Genomic DNA, 16,663 nt, shown 5'->3' on the forward strand with positions numbered 1-16,663 from the left:
AGATTCCCAAAGTCATGTGCATGGGTGATGCTGCTGGGTGAAAGTTTCGGAGTAAGAAACCTCCGGCCATAATTGGCAGGCACGTGATGCTCACCATATTTATGTCGGAGACAACTATACTGTCCTCGCCGCTCTTTATGGTCTTTTTAAGATAGTAGTTCGATAATAATTGTTGCAGGTCACGAGTTCAATAGAAATATGCGTTTTTTATCAAAAACACCTAGATGAAACAGAAACAATGTCTTTCCAGGCTTTCTTGGGATAAAATCGGAATTGATATCGGCCATCAAAAACAGACATTTCATGCCCTATTTCGTTGTCTTGCCTCATGGTAACAGGAATATATATTCCGCAGCAATTTGGAGTCATTCCTAATCTATTATTTGGGTAACTTGGATCAGCCCAGATACTGAAAAGCAGTTGAATCATGCCTATAAACATACATACGCGTACCCATGACAACTTTAGGTATCAAATCAAGTCCCGTCTACCTAGGTATCTCTCGTACAACAGTAAGATACGCTAGTTAGGTGTCGTCCTAAAAATTTCAAATGGCGCAAAATGGTAGGCATGTCTTGGCCGCCCGTTCGAGTTTAAATAGAGTGGAAACCCGTTCAACTCCTTTCACACCAATTCCAATACTCGATCATTCGAATTTGAAATTCCCACTATGGCATACAACTATGCTGCCTTCTTCGAAGATCCTATTGACTCATCTATCGAGCCTTTCCACCTTCCTATCAACGAGAAATTGGCCTTTATCCGCGAGGCAGTAAGTCGCAATCGAACATTGACTGAAGTTCTAAGTCGGGCATCCACACTCGACCTACCTGGGTGGTATTTAAACTGTCTGGAATGTAGTTACTGGAAAACATCCTAAAGCCGGCATCTCTGATTACGACTTGGTCTATTTTGATAGCAGCGACTTATCCTGGGAGGCAGAGGATAGCGTTATCCGGACTGGGCACAGGATATTCAAGGACCTGAAAGCCCCCGTGCAGATACGTAACCAGGCCCGAGTTCATCTGTGGTAGAAAACAAAGCATAAAATAAACTGCACGCCACATAACTCAGCTAAGGCAGCCATTGTAACTTTCCCCACCACCAGTGCTTGCCTTGGAGTCCGACTACTTCCCAGTGAAGAATGGCGCATCTTCGCACCACGCAGATTTTCTGACTTGTTCAATCTCGTCGTACGCCCTAATCCACATCTCGCTCCTTCTCGCGTCTATGAGACAAAGACTGAACGATGGCGATGCCAGTGGAGTGAACTTACTATTCTCCCCTGGCCGAAGGAATTGCCGAAGAGGGGCTAATTGGCCCGATATAGGTACCTATCTGTAACGGATAAGCCAGACCTTGATGCCTGGAAAACCGGATATTACCACAGGTTTGGGATGGATGTCATGTGAAAGAGTATGAAAGGGGAATGAGGTCTAGTTAGCACTTGTACATCACATTAACTACTCTTCAATTGATAAATGTACCTTGCAATGATAGAACAGTGACCCCTAGAAGGTCATAGCTTGTTTTGGAACATATGGCTCCTCCAGGTATTGGACCTCCGCCTCCGTCAAGGACACTTTTACAGCATCCACAGCCTGGTCGATCCTATCCACTGAATCCAAACCTAAGATCGGTGCTGCTCCGCGTTTGGATAAGACCCAAGCTGTCGCAACTTGCGCCATGCTAACTCCCTTTTTGGCTGCCACTTCTTGTACACGGCTTACAATAAGCTTAGAAGCTTGGTCCTCCCCGTTGCGGAATAGTAACTTGAGAAAAACGTCTTGTTCTTCGCGCTTGTCCGAGCGGTCCGTCCAGGCATGAGCCAAAACACCGGCCGCAAGAGGTGACCAAGGCAATAGTCCAACACCAGTAGCGTGGCAGTAAGGAAACATTTCCCGCTCCTCCTCCCGGTAAAGGAGATTGTAGAAGCCTTGCATTGAGATGAACTTGTGCCAGCCATGTTTCTCGGCAGTGTTCTGAAGCATCTGGAATTCCCAAGCAGCCATCTAGCAGCCGTCCTGTCAGTTCCGATAGCACCTCTTAGAGTAAAACAAAAAACATACCGAGCTTGCACCAATATACCGCACCTTGCCACTCTCGATCACATCATTCAGCGCTTTCATGATTTCCTCCATTGGCGTGTCCCGGTCCAAGCGATGAATCTGGAGAACGTCGATATACGTGCCCAAACGTTCAACGCTGCGTTCGACGGCATCAAAGATATGTTTTCTAGAGAGACCAACGAGATTGACATTGTCGCCGTCATTGACTCCATGAGTCGCTGCATCCAACGGGCCGCGTGATTCATCCACACGGTGGAAACATTTGGACATGATCACCACCCGAGATCGCGGGATCTTGTACTTCTTTAATGCCTTGCCGAGAATCTCTTCAGAAGCACCATTCGAGTATGTGTCTGCGACGTCCCAAGTATTGATACCACGATCGTATGCATGCTTGATGAGAGGGAGGGCTTCCGCCTCCTCCGTCAACCAGGGTTGCCAGTTGGTGTCACCGTAAGTCATACAACCGAGGACGATTTGCGAGATTTTCAGGCCAGAATTGCCAAGTCTTTAAAAGGGTGAGCCGTTGAATAGTTCGATAGGAGAATTATCTGGGAAATATATGGGACATACCTCACATAACCGACTTTGCTGTTAGATGCCATTGTGTGTTTAAACTGAATGAGATGAGAAGTAACCCGAATGATGCCAAATACTTCGGGGAATCTCACAGCATATTTATAACCCAAACCAGATCGCCTGGGAGGAGAGAACGCCGGAAATTAGAAGCTGAAGTCCGTTTCCTGTCAGCGATAACGTCACTACCACAGTTATTTTGATATAATGGTTTCCTCCGTATTCTTGAACCGATCTTTCTCATTGGTGAGAGAGTGGGCAGGTTTGGCACGCTTTCCTGCGCTAATGCTGCACCTGTCAGCAAAATATCCACCCGGCGGGGAATTTCGATGTCAACTGATTGAGTTTATTGGTGGAGCTTACTGGAACGTTGAAAGCACCCGTGGACCACCCAAACTTAATGAAACCGACCAATGACACCAAGCAAGTACTAAACTCACGGCCAGACAGTATGCAGGGCTGTCCTTAGATTGCCACCGCCTTCGGTTCGTGGCCTCTTTTCCCTGGCTCCGCCCAGACTCCAGAGCTACCTGGGCACTATTGCTGCAGGTGTCATCATCCCAAAACCTTGTCTTCTCCTCATCCCCAACCCATTACTATTCCAATCTAGCCAGCTGAAATCGTGATGGATTCCACAGGGACTGCCCAGTCCTATTTCACGGCACATCCACCTTTCTTACAGCCGGTAGAAAACCGCATTCCTCTCTGGCCCTCAGACGGTTGGACCCACATTACAGACCCGAAAGAACGAAGAAAGGTACAAAATCGGTTTAATCAGAGGGCACGGCGTACGTTCCTTCACTCTATGTCAATAAAAGCCTTTGATTTCTGGTTGTAACTCATTCTGTTGATAGGGCGGCGCCAACGAACCGTCAATGCACACTCATCCAGCCCGGAACATCTAGCGGAGCCACAGACAGCATATACCGCTAACAATCTCGATGACTTGAAATCCATAAACGGCCTTCGGATTCTTGGTCCAAATTCTGGACCCTCGATGTACACTATACGCCGGGTAGAAATGCTCATCTATGCCGAATATACCGCTAGATCGCCCCGCACAGAGCTGCTTTTAGGTCTGACCCAATTGAATTTCCTGAGGGCGCTAATCACCAATATGGATGTTTTGCATTTATCGCCGGCCCAGATGGATGACGAAGCGCTGTCTCCGTTTAACCTTGTTGGCCCAAGGTACCCTGAATATCAAGACTCCTCGCTGCCTTCGGCCTTGCAGCCAACTGCCATCCAAAGCACAATCTCGCACCACCCCTGGCTTGACCTTCTGCCTATTCCAAAAATGCGAGACCACTTGATATTAGCAGGAAATTCATTTGATGACGTTCAGCTTTGTCATGATCTGTGTGGGTATCGCAACTCAGAAACGGGGCAGACTGGAATGATCGTCTGGAAAGATCCGTGGGATCCCGCAGGCTGGGAGGTAACGGAAACGTTTCTGAAAACATGGGGCTGGGCAGTTCGAGGCAGCTGGGACTTGTTCCAGTCTACAAATTACTGGCGAATGAAGCGTGGGGAAAAGCCTTTATTCCTTCTACCTCCACAGGCTGAAAGATTAACTTAATTCAGATAGTTCATTTTCTTGGATTAGACCCGGTAAATTTAGTAATCCGGGTACTTCAGCGCCACATTATTATTAATGACTCTCTGATCTTTTTACCTTCTTGATTTTGTATGACAATATAGCACCACTTCCCTGTTGTCCACTGGAGACTTTGGCATTGTCAGCTTAAGGTTAAAGATAATTGCTGACTCTTAAGAACACTTATCCCCCTGGGTTTAAGTGGCGTAATCCAAACCTAGCTTGAGGCTGTGAGGGTACAGGCTTTAAATTCTCGAATACCAAGGTTGAATACATGGAAGTTACAGAGTATTTTGTTTCTATGCTCGGCGTCTAGGACCCATCCATTCTCAAGATAACAATGCATTGTTATATGAAAATGTGCCACAAAAGAAAAGGACCCCATGAGCCAAGTACTTTGTAAAGAACTCACGCTGGCGTTCAAATTTTTTTAATTTATAATATTTAGACTCCACATGGCTCCCGGAGATGTCGAAATAGTGTGTGGATAACCATATAAATCTGACAATATGACTCGACAATCAATATCTTGGCAAATCAGGGTCTAATATAAAATATACATAGTACTTATTATGTACACATATCAAATGTCAAATAGCGCTTCATCTGTAGGTCTACAGGACGATCATCAGGTTAAACTTCCGCATTAGTCGCCAATTGTTCGTGTGAACCCCCCCTCTCCTAACCTTGCTTTTCAAGTCCTGCATATTGCCAATCAACCCCCTGTTCGCTTAATTAAAGCGACAATCGGCGATCCCATCACGACTAAACGAACACCGAAGTGAACATCCGGAACCCCTGGCAATACAGATGGCCCCACTGTGACATATGTGAACATTATATATCTTTGAGCTTCCGCAGCCTTGGCCATTTCCCCTCACCCCACGTTAGTAATTTCAAAAATGAAGGCGGGCTGGAGTCTAATCGGACCTGCAATCTTGCTAGCTATATGCCCTGCAGTCTGGGGGCAGCAATGTTTAGATGATCTGGAGATGCACATCGGTGGCTCGGTAGAGACTAGTAGTGGGCTGGTTGAGGGGCACGCTGCACCTCGTAGGCCTGCAGTCTCTGAGTACCTGGGTATCCCCTATGCTTCGCCGCCAATTGGAGATCTTCGATTCGCGGCTCCAGTAGCTTATGATTCCAATGGTACCATTCAGGCAAATGCCTATGTGAGATCTCTCCCTGCAGTCCGTAGTGTATGTGGCTAACCGTATCACCAACAGAGCCCGTGCGTATATTATACCCTTGCTATTGTGATTTAGGTATCTGACCAGAGTTAGTGATTGCCCTGCAAATGCCGGCTCGGTTCCAGATTACCCTGGCTTTACTCCGCAGGCCCCTAGGATTGTCAAGTCGTTTACTCAGGCTCTGGGTACTTCTCAGAGCGAAGACTGCCTTTTCTTGAATGTGTGGACACGTCCCACAGTCTCTAACTTAAAGCCAGTCCTGCTATGGTTCCATGGTGGTCGTATGTTCATCTCGACCCTTTTTGTTTTCAAGTAATTGACACTTCTTGAAGGATTTACCAGGGGCGGTGCCAACAATCCATACTATGATGGACAAGCCTTGGCGGATGAGCATGAGGTAGTGGTGGTGACCATTAAGTCAGTACTCTTCATCCTACATTTATACGTGGTTACTAATTAATATCAGCTACCGATTGAATATCCTTGGCTTCTCTGGTGCACCCAACGTTCCCCAAAATGTCGGACTGCTGGATCAACGTATGGCAGTGGAATGGGCCCATCGCAATATCGCCGCGTTTGGTGGAGATCCAAAGCGCATCTCAATCTTTGGCCAGTCTGCCGGTGGCTCTGCTGTTGATTATTATTCACAGGCTTGGGCAGACGAGCCCCTCGTTTCTGGTTTCATCTCCCACTCTGGAACGTCACTCAGCTTTGTGCCCAATACTGCCGAAGAGTCCACCAGTTACTTTTACACTGCTTCCAAGCTTCTCGGTTGTGGGGACCAAGCCAGTGACCCCGAAGAAGTTGTGAAGTGCGTCCGCCAGAAGCCGTACATGGACGTCGTCAAGGCTGGCGGGAAGGTCCCGCCAGCACATTCATCAGCCACTCCACAAGCGGTGTTCCATCCGACAGTGGACGGAGTTACCGTGTTTGGCAACTACACCGAGAGATCTGCTGCAGGCAGATTCGCACGTCTTGTGAGTAAAAATCATTGTATATCTGAGCCTATCTTCAGAAAGATGCTAACGTATCGCAGCCATATTTGATCAACAGCAATAATTACGAACCTGGCTACTACCGCATCAGTGCCTTTAACGCAAATATCTCCCTTAGTGATAGCGCATGGCAAAGTTTCAATGATGCAGCTTTCACTTGCCCTAGTGGTGCATCCGCCAGATATCGAGTCGACAACGGCGTTCCGGTCTGGCAGTCCCACTACTTCGGGGACTGGGACAACCTACGCCTGTATCATAACAGCGGAAGCTACCACGGGGCAGACCTGCCTATGGTGTTTGGAACTGGAGAGCAGGTCAGCGGAATCCCAAACAGTGATCGAGAGAATGAATTTGCCCGGTACATGGCTTCCGCCTGGGTTGCATTTGCAAGTGATCCTCAAGAGGGCTTGACTAAGTTCGGATGGCCCCGATACAATCCTAATGGTAAGTTCCCAATCAGTTTTTACAACGTCCGTATATCTGACTATTAACAGAGAAAACGCTGGTGGGACTTGCCTATAAGGATGGCTACAATAGCCAGTTGCTCCGGCCTGAGGATGTCGAGCAGGGATGTGCTTCTTTGAAGGGGGATAGCACCCCCGGAAAGGGTGCATTTTAAAACACCCTGGAAGCATAAAACTTGCAGGATTAAATATTTATGTATATTCATCCAAATATGTTTATAAAATAACAAATTTGATACAAAAACATTTTTTGGTTTTATAGATCTGGTTCTGGGTCGGGCCCGACGCCTGTTGCTGACGTAATAACAACCGTGGAGCCGGGAGCCAGATTTCTTCCCAAGGAAACTTAACTTCGAATATCTCAGTTTCGAAAAATGTGATACATAAATTCACAGCGATAATGGCTTCGGCTTCACCTGCCAGCATGCGGTTCGAGGAGAATGAGTCTGAATGGCCGTATCCTTCTCGTGCAACCAAGAGACACAAGCGCACCTCCGTCGCGGGTACATCAGGACCCTCGCCTCGCGAGATTGGATTTATGAGAGAGTCTCAAAATGACGGATCTGCGACTTTCCTCGGAAGTTCAAGTGGAATCCATTTTATCCGTCATGTTTACAATGCGTTCGCACGTCGTTCAGCAGACTTGGACCAAACACGAGCCCGTGACAGAACCTCGGTCCCAGGGGAAGACGACCGCTTACAGCAAAGTTCAGGAAGAATTCAAAGCTCTGATGAGCTGTGGGCAAGGGAAGAATTAAATTATACACCAAATGCCTCATTTGCTTTCGACGATCTTGTTCAGTGGACACGCAGCTATTTCGAGAATTGGCATCCAATCTTCCCATGCCTCCATGCCCCGACAGTCTTGAAAACTATAGAGAAAGTCGGCCGAAAAGGGATAGAATCGATCAACCGATTAGAACTCATGATTCTTCGCTCCATCGTGTCCATTTCTCTCGGCGATGATCGACAGAGAATGCCGTCTGGATCGAAGCTCAGTCCCGTTCCTTCGGTCTTAGTCTTTCGATCCATTCAACATGTGATGCAAGATGTACAAAGCCTCCTTGAAGAGCCAACTAGTTTGCCACTCCTACAAGCGGCATTTACAGCTCAACTTGCACTCGCTTCTCTTTTGCGCCTGAATGCCGCCTCGCGAGTAGGGGGTGTCATCACCCGCACTGCATTCCACCTCGGGTTACATCGTTGCCCAAGACGCTTTTCTTGCTTTAGCAGTGAAGAAGCTGATATTCGTTGTCGATTATTCTGGTCAATCTATTCACTTGAAAGATACCTTTCTCAGGCTCTTGGGATCCCGCTCTCTATTCGAGATGACGACATCGACGTGTGCTACCCTGATGCCGAGAGACATTCTTCAACAATTAAATCCCCCGACGATCGCAGGTTGCGCTTACTGTGTCATCTGGCGAGATTTGCACGGATTCGAGGTTTGATTGTTGAACTTCGTAATAAGTCTATTCTCCACAGTCACGCCAGCCAGGTTGAAGCGGCTCATGTTACTGGAGAACTAGCACAATGGTGGAATGAAGTTTATGACGATGTAAACCCCATTGATGAGCCCTCAGAAAATGATCTAGATCAAGAGCCGATCTTGCAGCCATACCACCGACTACTATTAATGATCCTAAGACACGAGGCTATCATCTCGCTCAATCGACCTCTTTTGGCCTCTGAAAAGCCCAGTGCGGATTACAAGAATGCCTTGCAGACTTGTATTGGATCTTCTCGATCTATACTTGCTGCGTTGAGAAAGCACATGTCCTCTGAACCGAAATCTCCGCTCTCCTGGCCATGCTTTACCTGGTCAACTTGGATGGCCTGCCTCATTCTAATGTATGCTGCGTGGGAAGATGAATTTCCCGCACCCACTGCTCTCAAATACGCGAGAATGGGGATTGCTATTTTGAAAAACCTATCATTACGCGGTAGTAGCTGGCCAGAGACCTGCATCGAGGCAATCAAAGGCATGGAATCTGCTTTTGAGATACAGGCATCCAGTGGCCAGCAAGCCAAGTCTACCGCCACATTTAACGGCGCCGGTAAATCAACTCAACCCCATGCCCAAGCTACACCATCGATCGATAAACGGATATCACAAATATTGCCGGTTCAGGATGGAAATAATGAGATTGGCGATACTGTGCTCACACCAATGCGACCTCAAGTTTCAGCGCCGAATGGATACCAAGCTCGTCCAGTCCCTGCAGGAATTCACCCGTTTCAATCATCAATACGCTCTCCCGCTCAAGGCCCTGCCCCAGCGGAAAACTACGAATCTGCCGTTTTTTCACCATCTGACAATATTGGCAACTTTGCTGAAGCACTAGACCCTGCTGAGAACTACCTTGGTGGACAGTCTTCAGCTGGTCTCATTTTTGGGAACATGGCTGACGGAAACCCTGCTTTTAATCCGAGTTTTGCTGGTCAAGACTCTTTGCCATTTTCATCATCTATGCTCATGAACGATTTATGGAGTGTGGCAGATGGCCCATGGATGATCCACAATAACTTCTTGTGATTTCTGATGCATAATTTTTTATAGAAAGAATATGTGTAATAGACAAGTTCTGCACGAAAAATGTTCCTAACGACTAGTACAAATCAATATCAACTACTGTCCTATCCTGATCTAAAACGACTCGCAACTGGCCCTTATTATCGACATTGGGTGCGCTCGGCCCAAAAAATCCCCGTCTCAACTGGTCAAGATACAGTTCATAAGCTGCCATGTACCCTTTCACGAATTGGACAACCTGTTCATCCGTCATACTCTCGTTCGTCCGCGCGCGGAGAGCATGCTCCTGCTGCATCCGCCATCGATAAACATTTACCAGATCATCGGTATCCAAATGAACGAGGAAATCCAAGTGTTGCGGTCCCATGAAAAGATCGCAGTAACCGCGCAGCTGCGTGTTCACACCCAGCAAGTGTTCAACCGCATGGTCTCTCAGAGTCTCCGTTGGATATTCCAATGCAGTCTGCTTCTGCGATCCTTCTTCCCATCGTTGTCGAACAGCCGTTTCCTGCAGTGGCTGGAATCCAACACACCAGCCTTCAAAAACAACGACGTCAATGGCTGTTCCAGCTGGGATACGGTTCCATGTCTCTTTAGGTGTCCTCCCGCCCTCGCCGTTGAACTTGCTCTTATCAAATGACGGGATCAGTATCTCTGAGCCTGTTCTCAAGCTTTCGAAGAAAGAATGCGCAAGGGCCATGTCGTGTGTTCCCGGCTGGCCTCGTGTTTGGACCAGTTTGTTGGATGGATTGGCCGTGCGAAGTTGGACGAGATCGTCGTGGTCAAGGTATAGATCATCGAGAGACAAATTGATGGTGTTGAACCCGTGGCTTTGTCTTAGCTCTTTCACAATTGCATCGGTCCACGTTGATTTTCCGCTGCCTTGGAGGCCTGTCAAGCCTAGGATAAAGGGTCGTGGGGTTGTTGAGGCTAGCGATTGACATTGAATATGGCGTTCAATATGGGGTAGAACATGATTCAAGACGCTGTGTACTGATTCTTGGGGAATTGACATTGTCGTCTCGTGTTTCTTTGGCAATTTCAATTTCAATTGCAGATTGGATTGATTTTGGTTGTAAGCATCGAAGCTGGAAGGAATATACACTAATTCAGCTTTGAATCTCTCAGTATTGATGAACAGTTCCCAATGTTTACTACCCTAATTTACAATAATAATTCTCGGGTCGGATCTAGAAGCCGTTCTCGACCGAGTTGTATGGAAGTCAGGCTCGTTCGCCACGCGGACATGTCTTTCTCCGAGTGGGGCGCTCTATACAGCAAAATCCGGGCATTCGAATCTCCGTCTGCACCCCGCGATAATTATAGTCGAATGAGCTCGCGATGAGGGGTTATGCGATAGGTTTATGGGAATATTGCAAGTGGAGACTAAAATCTAAGAACTTGAACCCGATTTTCTTTAAATGCTTCATCTTCTGCCGTCTTCCACCTAAATCACTTCGGACAAGAACTTTATCACAACATCACCATGTCTGCCCCAGTCGCTAGCCAAAAGACCTACAGCATCGCCTCCATCCCAGCCGATGGAATTGGCCCAGAGGTCATTAATGCTGGTATCACCGCCCTGAATGCCTTGACCGATACCCTCAAGACCTTCAAGTTGGAGTTCAAGAACTATGATTGGAGCTCCGATACCTACAAGAAGACCGGCAAATACATCCCCGACGGTGGACTCGAGGAGCTCAAGAAGCACGACGCGATCTTCTTCGGCGCTGTCGGCGCTCCTGGTAAGCAGACACAAGCAGTTCCTTGAAAGAAATGATACTAAACACGAGAACAGACGTGCCAGATCATATTTCCCTGTGGGGTCTGAGACTCGCCATCTGCCAGCCATTCCAACAGTACGCGAACGTGCGCCCAACACGTGTGTTCCGCGGCACCGAGTCCCCGCTGCGCAAGTGCGGACCCAATGACCTTGACTGGGTCATCATCCGTGAGAACAGCGAGGGAGAGTATGCGGGTCAGGGTGGCCGCTCCCACACCGGAAAGCCTTGGGAGGTCGCGACTGAAGTTTCTATTTTCTCTCGCCATGGTGTGGAGAGAATCATGCGATTCGCCTTTGAGACTGCCCAGAAGCGGCCGCGCAAGCTGTTGACTGTGGTTACTAAGAGTAATGCCCAACGCAACGGCATGGTTCTCTGGGATGAAGTGGCTAAGCTTGTTGCTGCTGATTTCCCCGATGTCACTGTAGACAAGATGCTTGTTGATGCTATGACTACCCGCATGGTTCTCAAGCCTGAGAGTCTCGACACTATCGTTGCTACCAATTTGGTGAGTTGATGAAATGAGAAATTTTGCATAACTAGGTCTGTGGACTAACGATCAACTAGCACGCTGATATTCTCTCTGATCTCGCTGCCTCTCTGGCTGGATCCATTGGTATCGCACCTACCTCTAACCTCGACCCTACACGGGAGTACCCCAGTATGTTCGAGCCCATCCACGGCTCTGCTTTCGATATCACTGGCATGGGTATCTCCAACCCCGTGGCTACCTTCTGGACAGCCGCGGAGATGCTTGCCTGGCTCGGCGAGGAGGAGGCTTCCAAGAAGCTCTTGGTTTGTGTCGAGAATGTGTGTGAGCAGGGAGTTCTGACCCGTGACTTGGGTGGTGACGCCACAACACAGCAGGTCACCGATGCAGTTGTGGCGGAGATCAAGAAGCTTGCATAAGTTGTTTCAGAGCAGGGGATTTTGTATGAGGATGAGCAACGAAATTGTATAAATTGAACAAATTTTTAAAAATCCAGAATAACGCGGAATATTCAATTCCTATGAAACGGCTTTTTTTTATATAATAGAACAGTGTACTTTTCCGTGTATAACCTTTGATATATATTGCTCGATCAATACTCGAGCCTCTCGTAATCGCCCATCTCGACCGCCTTTTAAACCTCCAACTCAACCACCACTCTCTCACAGAAATATTGAATGGAGCGCCCGTCCAAAAGAGCAAGAATCTTATTAGATTCCGATGGCTCAGCGAGTACATCTCTAACGTCTTTACACAGAGCCATTAGCCCACCATTGCCACGAGGATGTCCAGGACCGACAGATGGTAAATTGACTTCTGGCTCTGAGAGCACTGCTCGCCCTGCCAAATTGATCAATTCGCCAGTCCAACTGACGCATATTCGAGATTTACCTGATGGTAATAATGTCGACGCCGTGCGACTACGCGACATTCTCGGGGATCCCATGATCCGCGAATGCTGGCAGTTTAACTACCTCTTTGATGTCGATTTTCTTATGTCACAGTTTGACGAAGATGTCCGCGGTCTTGTACAAGTAAAGGTTGTGCATGGATCGTGGCGAAAGGAAGATACGAATCGGATTCGAGTTGAGGTACGTTTGCACCGACAAGACATTTTCGATTGAGTTGACGTCATCTGTTTGACTAGTCTCATCACTTATGGAGAGTTCGAGATAGCGTGATACTAATCTGCTATTAGGAAGCCTCTTCGCGATATGCTAATGTTGAGCCTATTGTGGCCTACATGCCGGAGCCTTTTGGGACACATCATTCCAAGATGATGATTCTTCTTCGCCATGATGACCTAGCTCAGTAAGATCCATCCAGACATCATTGATCGCTATAGCCAGCCCGATAGCCCGATATATATCTGACCAAATAACCAAATAGGGTTATCATCCACACGGCAAACATGATCCATATGGATTGGACCAATATGACACAAGCCGCCTGGCTCTCTCCACTGCTTCCCCTGCAGAAGGCAAACCCAACAGGTTCACAAACAGACGCCAAAATTGGCTCGGGCGCACGGTTTAAAAGGGATCTAATCGCCTATCTGAAAGCGTATGGACCTAAAAAGACCGGCCCACTAGTTCAGCAACTGGATAGCTATGACTTCAGTTCCATTCGCGCGGCCCTCATCGCCAGCGTCCCGTCCAAACAACACGCCAGTGACTCAAGCTCAGAAGAAGCTACACTATGGGGCTGGCCAGCTCTGAAAGACTTGCTGAGCGAAGTACCCATTCATCAAAAAAACAAAAGCAGTAAACCACGCATAGTAATCCAGGTACGTATCTCCAAACAACCCACCACGTTGTCTCAAATAACAAACCACCAACAAATCCAAGATCTCCTCAGTAGCAACCCTCGGCCAAACAAACAAATGGCTCAAAGACGTCTTCTTCAAAGCCCTTACCCCAACAAAAACCCCACAACCAACAACCTACTCAATTATCTTCCCAACCCCAGACGAGATCCGCCGCTCCTTAAATGGCTACAACTCCGGCGGCTCAATCCACATGAAAACCCAAAGTGCAGCTCAACAAAAGCAACTCCAGTACATGCGTCCGTATCTCTACCAATGGGCAGGTGATGCCATCACCCCAGGCCAATCTATCGACTTATCCGAAGATGATCCCCCAAGACGCGAAGCAGGCCGCGCCCGCGCAGCACCACATATCAAGACTTACATCCGATTTGCGGACTCAGATATGAAGACAATTGACTGGGCGATGGTATCATCGGCGAATCTGTCCACGCAGGCGTGGGGTGCGGCGACGAATGTCGGTGGCGAGGTGCGCATTTGTAGCTGGGAGATCGGGGTTGTTGTTTGGCCAGATCTTTTTCGAGATGAGGGTTGTGGCGATGCTGCACCTCCATCTGCATCTGATTCCCAAGCGGAGGGGGAATCGCCTGCGCCGGACGCGCTGATGGTTCCGTGCTTTAAGAGGGATCGCCCTGCTGTATCTGAGGGTGCTGAGAAGGCTTCTGTAGTCGTCGGGTTCCGGATGCCTTATGATCTGCCGTTGACGCCGTATGGTGCGGGTGATGAGCCGTGGTGCGCGACTGCTTCGCATACTCTGCCGGACTGGCAGGGGCAGAGCTGGATGGTCTGAGTCTGCTGTCTTTGCAATTAGTGTATCGCCTATACCTGATGTTTTTTTCGTCTCGGCAGTTCACGTGTGTGAGTCGCATGGTTATTTCAGTATATATTATATGGCATTGTGAGGTACGCGGAGTATTGGGTCATGGAAAGTAGCATGCATTTGTATTCGTTTACTCATCCCGAGAATTTTGAGAAGATACGATTATCTCTTCTCTTTCGATAATCATCTTTTCAAAATCTCACCCGATAATATATCCCCTTCGATAGAGCACGAGTTCATTCTCCAAGACAAGTTCTCCCAATTGTATCATCTATTCGTCGCGGGTACCGTACTTGGCAATGAAGGTGTTGACGTGGCTGATGTAGAGCTGGTGGGCCTTAGCGGGGCTGTAGTCCTTGACCTTTTCCCAAGCACCGTAGAGCTGCTTCTTCTGTAAGGTTGCAAAGAATGAATAGTCAGCTACCGGTCTTCTTCCAAAGGAACATGCTATAGCCCAGGGCATTCCCTAGCTCGCAATGAATTTAAAATTGAACGTACCTGGATATCGAACATGCCGGGCTTCTCCATAACGTCACCCTTGCCAACCTTGAAGTAGATGTAGAGGTCCTTCTTCTCCAAAAGGCCGGGGGAGGTCTTCAGCATCATAACAGCCTTGGCGGCGAACTCGAAAGCCTTGCGGAGGGTCTCAGCCTCGGCAGCATCATCGAGCTTCTCGAACTCGCCTTGCTCGGCGACCTTCTCGTAGATTTCCTTGAGAGCTGCAATGTCGATGCCGGCGGCGGCTTCTTGGACCTCGGGAGTGAACTTCTCCTTCTTCTGGGCGGCCTCCAGGACAGTGATGAAAGGGGTAATATCGGACATTTTGAATTTGAGGATGTTTTGTTATTGAGTATGAGGAGAGATAAAAGTCAACAGAGGATTTATATGGTTGGGATGTTGGAGATGGTTGAGGGCGGGGTCAGCGGGTATAGGTGGGGTCGCTGACACACTCGCCAGTTGATTTTCAGGAACGAGGGGTCTTACTACTATATTGGTATTCAAGTTATACGTATACAAGCTATGTATTTAGATAACTTTAGAGTAAACCCAAAATGTCTCAACATATTCATACTTAATTCCAAAAAAAATATCATATTATTTCAAGAACCACGCCAACAGATGCATGTCCACATGCAACCGCTGTGGAAATCACTCGCTATGCACCAGAAAAAGAGACGAGAAGCAGATTCCGGGGCCAATGTACAAACTCAAATCAAGAGCGCGATCACCAGTCCACGGCCCATCCATTGTTAGTGAGGAATTCCTCACAAGCAGCCTTGAGAGCATAATTGTTCCGCAGATCGTGGACACTAATAGGAGCCCGAGTCAAAGGATCAACGCCCGACTTCTCAACATACTTAGTGATGCCCAATCGATCGAAACTGGCCCCTGACGGTGTAATAACCGGATCATGCATGATCTCAAATGTGATCCCATCAATGAGATGGTCAGGAACAACCTAGAATCAAAGTCCAGTCAATAAACAACCCACCACTCCAAAACAAGTTGAAGAGAAAAAAAAAACTTACCCTTTCCTGTATTTCACCCTTAGATGCAACTCGAAATGCCTCCCTCAAATTCCTAATCTTAGTCTCAGCATCCTCCCGCAACGCCTTCTGATCCTCCCCAAACCCAATCTCCCCAATCTCCCCGCGGTCCAATCTCCCCTGCAACTCCGCCAGCGCACGCGTCACATCAGCCTCAACGAGCGCCTCCACAGAACCGAGAGTCTCGTTCAGCTCACGTATGCGAGACGTCTCGCGCGCAGCCCAGAGCTGCTGTTTCGCGCGAAGGACTGTCCGCGACAGGTTCTCCGTCTGGGCATTCTTCGCTGCGAGACTCTGCTGGTACGCGTCAGACGCGACGTCGTGTGCTTCCTGTGGGCGCTGGAGGCCTAGGAGGGCTTGGGCGAGGTAGTAGTGGCTTTTTAGGGCGGCGGGGTTTTTTAGGCCGTAGATTTCGATTGCGGCGCGGGCGTCATGTTCGACGTCGGCCCATTTGGCCAGCTTGATTCGGGTTATCGCGCGGTTTGTGAAGAAGGTTGCATCTTTCGGATTCTTTTGGATTCTATTTAATGGAGGGGGGAAAGTTGTTAGTTTGGGGATACTTGAACGATTGTTGGGGTTTGCGACTTTGAGTTGGGGAGTGAGGGGGCGGATAGCTCGGAGGCGTCGGATGTGATAGCTTACGCTTGAGAGTAGAAGTCTTCAGCACCGCTGTAGTCCCCGGATTTGAAGAGCTCATTGCCCCTGGCTTTGAGATCTTGCGCCATGGTCTATGTGTGAGAGGCCTTTCGGTTTCTCGTGCTGATCTGTTCCCCAAT

At 48.3% G+C, this 16,663-nt stretch overlaps 9 protein-coding genes across 9 annotated transcripts; 5 read left to right on the top strand and 4 right to left on the bottom strand.

The window, feature by feature from the left end:
- Nucleotides 1-1,511: 1,511 nt before the first annotated feature.
- N7487_008280 (aldo/keto reductase) lies at nucleotides 1,512-2,674 on the bottom strand (the record flags this gene model as incomplete). Its single annotated transcript, XM_056876010.1, has 3 exons — nucleotides 1,512-2,012; nucleotides 2,070-2,577; nucleotides 2,643-2,674. The coding sequence occupies 3 exons, from the start codon at nucleotides 2,672-2,674 to the stop codon at nucleotides 1,512-1,514; spliced, it is 1,041 nt and encodes a 346-aa protein (XP_056728198.1).
- Nucleotides 2,675-3,270: 596 nt separating this feature from the next.
- N7487_008281 (DUF3425 domain-containing protein) lies at nucleotides 3,271-4,224 on the top strand (the record flags this gene model as incomplete). Its single annotated transcript, XM_056876011.1, has 2 exons — nucleotides 3,271-3,433; nucleotides 3,500-4,224. The coding sequence occupies 2 exons, from the start codon at nucleotides 3,271-3,273 to the stop codon at nucleotides 4,222-4,224; spliced, it is 888 nt and encodes a 295-aa protein (XP_056728199.1).
- Nucleotides 4,225-5,144: 920 nt separating this feature from the next.
- On the top strand, nucleotides 5,145-7,046 carry N7487_008282 (uncharacterized protein; the record flags this gene model as incomplete). Its single annotated transcript, XM_056876012.1, has 7 exons — nucleotides 5,145-5,414; nucleotides 5,469-5,473; nucleotides 5,526-5,713; nucleotides 5,765-5,849; nucleotides 5,899-6,409; nucleotides 6,469-6,871; nucleotides 6,922-7,046. The coding sequence occupies 7 exons, from the start codon at nucleotides 5,145-5,147 to the stop codon at nucleotides 7,044-7,046; spliced, it is 1,587 nt and encodes a 528-aa protein (XP_056728200.1).
- A 245-nt stretch (nucleotides 7,047-7,291) lies between these two features.
- N7487_008283 (CeGAL family transcription factor) lies at nucleotides 7,292-9,427 on the top strand (the record flags this gene model as incomplete). The annotated part of the gene is made up of 1 exon (XM_056876013.1): nucleotides 7,292-9,427. One exon carries the CDS (start codon nucleotides 7,292-7,294, stop codon nucleotides 9,425-9,427), a length of 2,136 nt encoding a protein of 711 aa, XP_056728201.1.
- A 73-nt stretch (nucleotides 9,428-9,500) lies between these two features.
- On the bottom strand, nucleotides 9,501-10,439 carry N7487_008284 (uncharacterized protein; the record flags this gene model as incomplete). Its single annotated transcript, XM_056876014.1, has 1 exon — nucleotides 9,501-10,439. One exon carries the CDS (start codon nucleotides 10,437-10,439, stop codon nucleotides 9,501-9,503), a length of 939 nt encoding a protein of 312 aa, XP_056728202.1.
- Nucleotides 10,440-10,910: 471 nt separating this feature from the next.
- N7487_008285 (putative tartrate dehydrogenase) lies at nucleotides 10,911-12,114 on the top strand (the record flags this gene model as incomplete). Its single annotated transcript, XM_056876015.1, has 3 exons — nucleotides 10,911-11,169; nucleotides 11,223-11,713; nucleotides 11,773-12,114. The coding sequence occupies 3 exons, from the start codon at nucleotides 10,911-10,913 to the stop codon at nucleotides 12,112-12,114; spliced, it is 1,092 nt and encodes a 363-aa protein (XP_056728203.1).
- Nucleotides 12,115-12,372: 258 nt separating this feature from the next.
- Nucleotides 12,373-14,310, top strand: N7487_008286 (tyrosyl-DNA phosphodiesterase 1; the record flags this gene model as incomplete). Its single annotated transcript, XM_056876016.1, has 4 exons — nucleotides 12,373-12,786; nucleotides 12,894-13,006; nucleotides 13,085-13,481; nucleotides 13,543-14,310. 4 exons carry the CDS (start codon nucleotides 12,373-12,375, stop codon nucleotides 14,308-14,310), a joined length of 1,692 nt encoding a protein of 563 aa, XP_056728204.1.
- A 301-nt stretch (nucleotides 14,311-14,611) lies between these two features.
- On the bottom strand, nucleotides 14,612-15,162 carry N7487_008287 (acyl-CoA-binding domain-containing protein; the record flags this gene model as incomplete). The annotated part of the gene is made up of 2 exons (XM_056876017.1): nucleotides 14,612-14,731; nucleotides 14,839-15,162. 2 exons carry the CDS (start codon nucleotides 15,160-15,162, stop codon nucleotides 14,612-14,614), a joined length of 444 nt encoding a protein of 147 aa, XP_056728205.1.
- Nucleotides 15,163-15,565: 403 nt separating this feature from the next.
- N7487_008288 (putative U-box domain protein) lies at nucleotides 15,566-16,612 on the bottom strand (the record flags this gene model as incomplete). The annotated part of the gene is made up of 3 exons (XM_056876018.1): nucleotides 15,566-15,799; nucleotides 15,870-16,407; nucleotides 16,530-16,612. 3 exons carry the CDS (start codon nucleotides 16,610-16,612, stop codon nucleotides 15,566-15,568), a joined length of 855 nt encoding a protein of 284 aa, XP_056728206.1.
- Nucleotides 16,613-16,663: the final 51 nt, after the last annotated feature.

The sequence above is a fragment of the Penicillium crustosum genome, assembly GCF_028827405.1.
Source record: "Penicillium crustosum strain IBT 35664 chromosome Unknown utg000003l_segment0_segment0, whole genome shotgun sequence".
Taxonomy (NCBI): Eukaryota; Fungi; Ascomycota; class Eurotiomycetes; order Eurotiales; family Aspergillaceae; genus Penicillium; species Penicillium crustosum.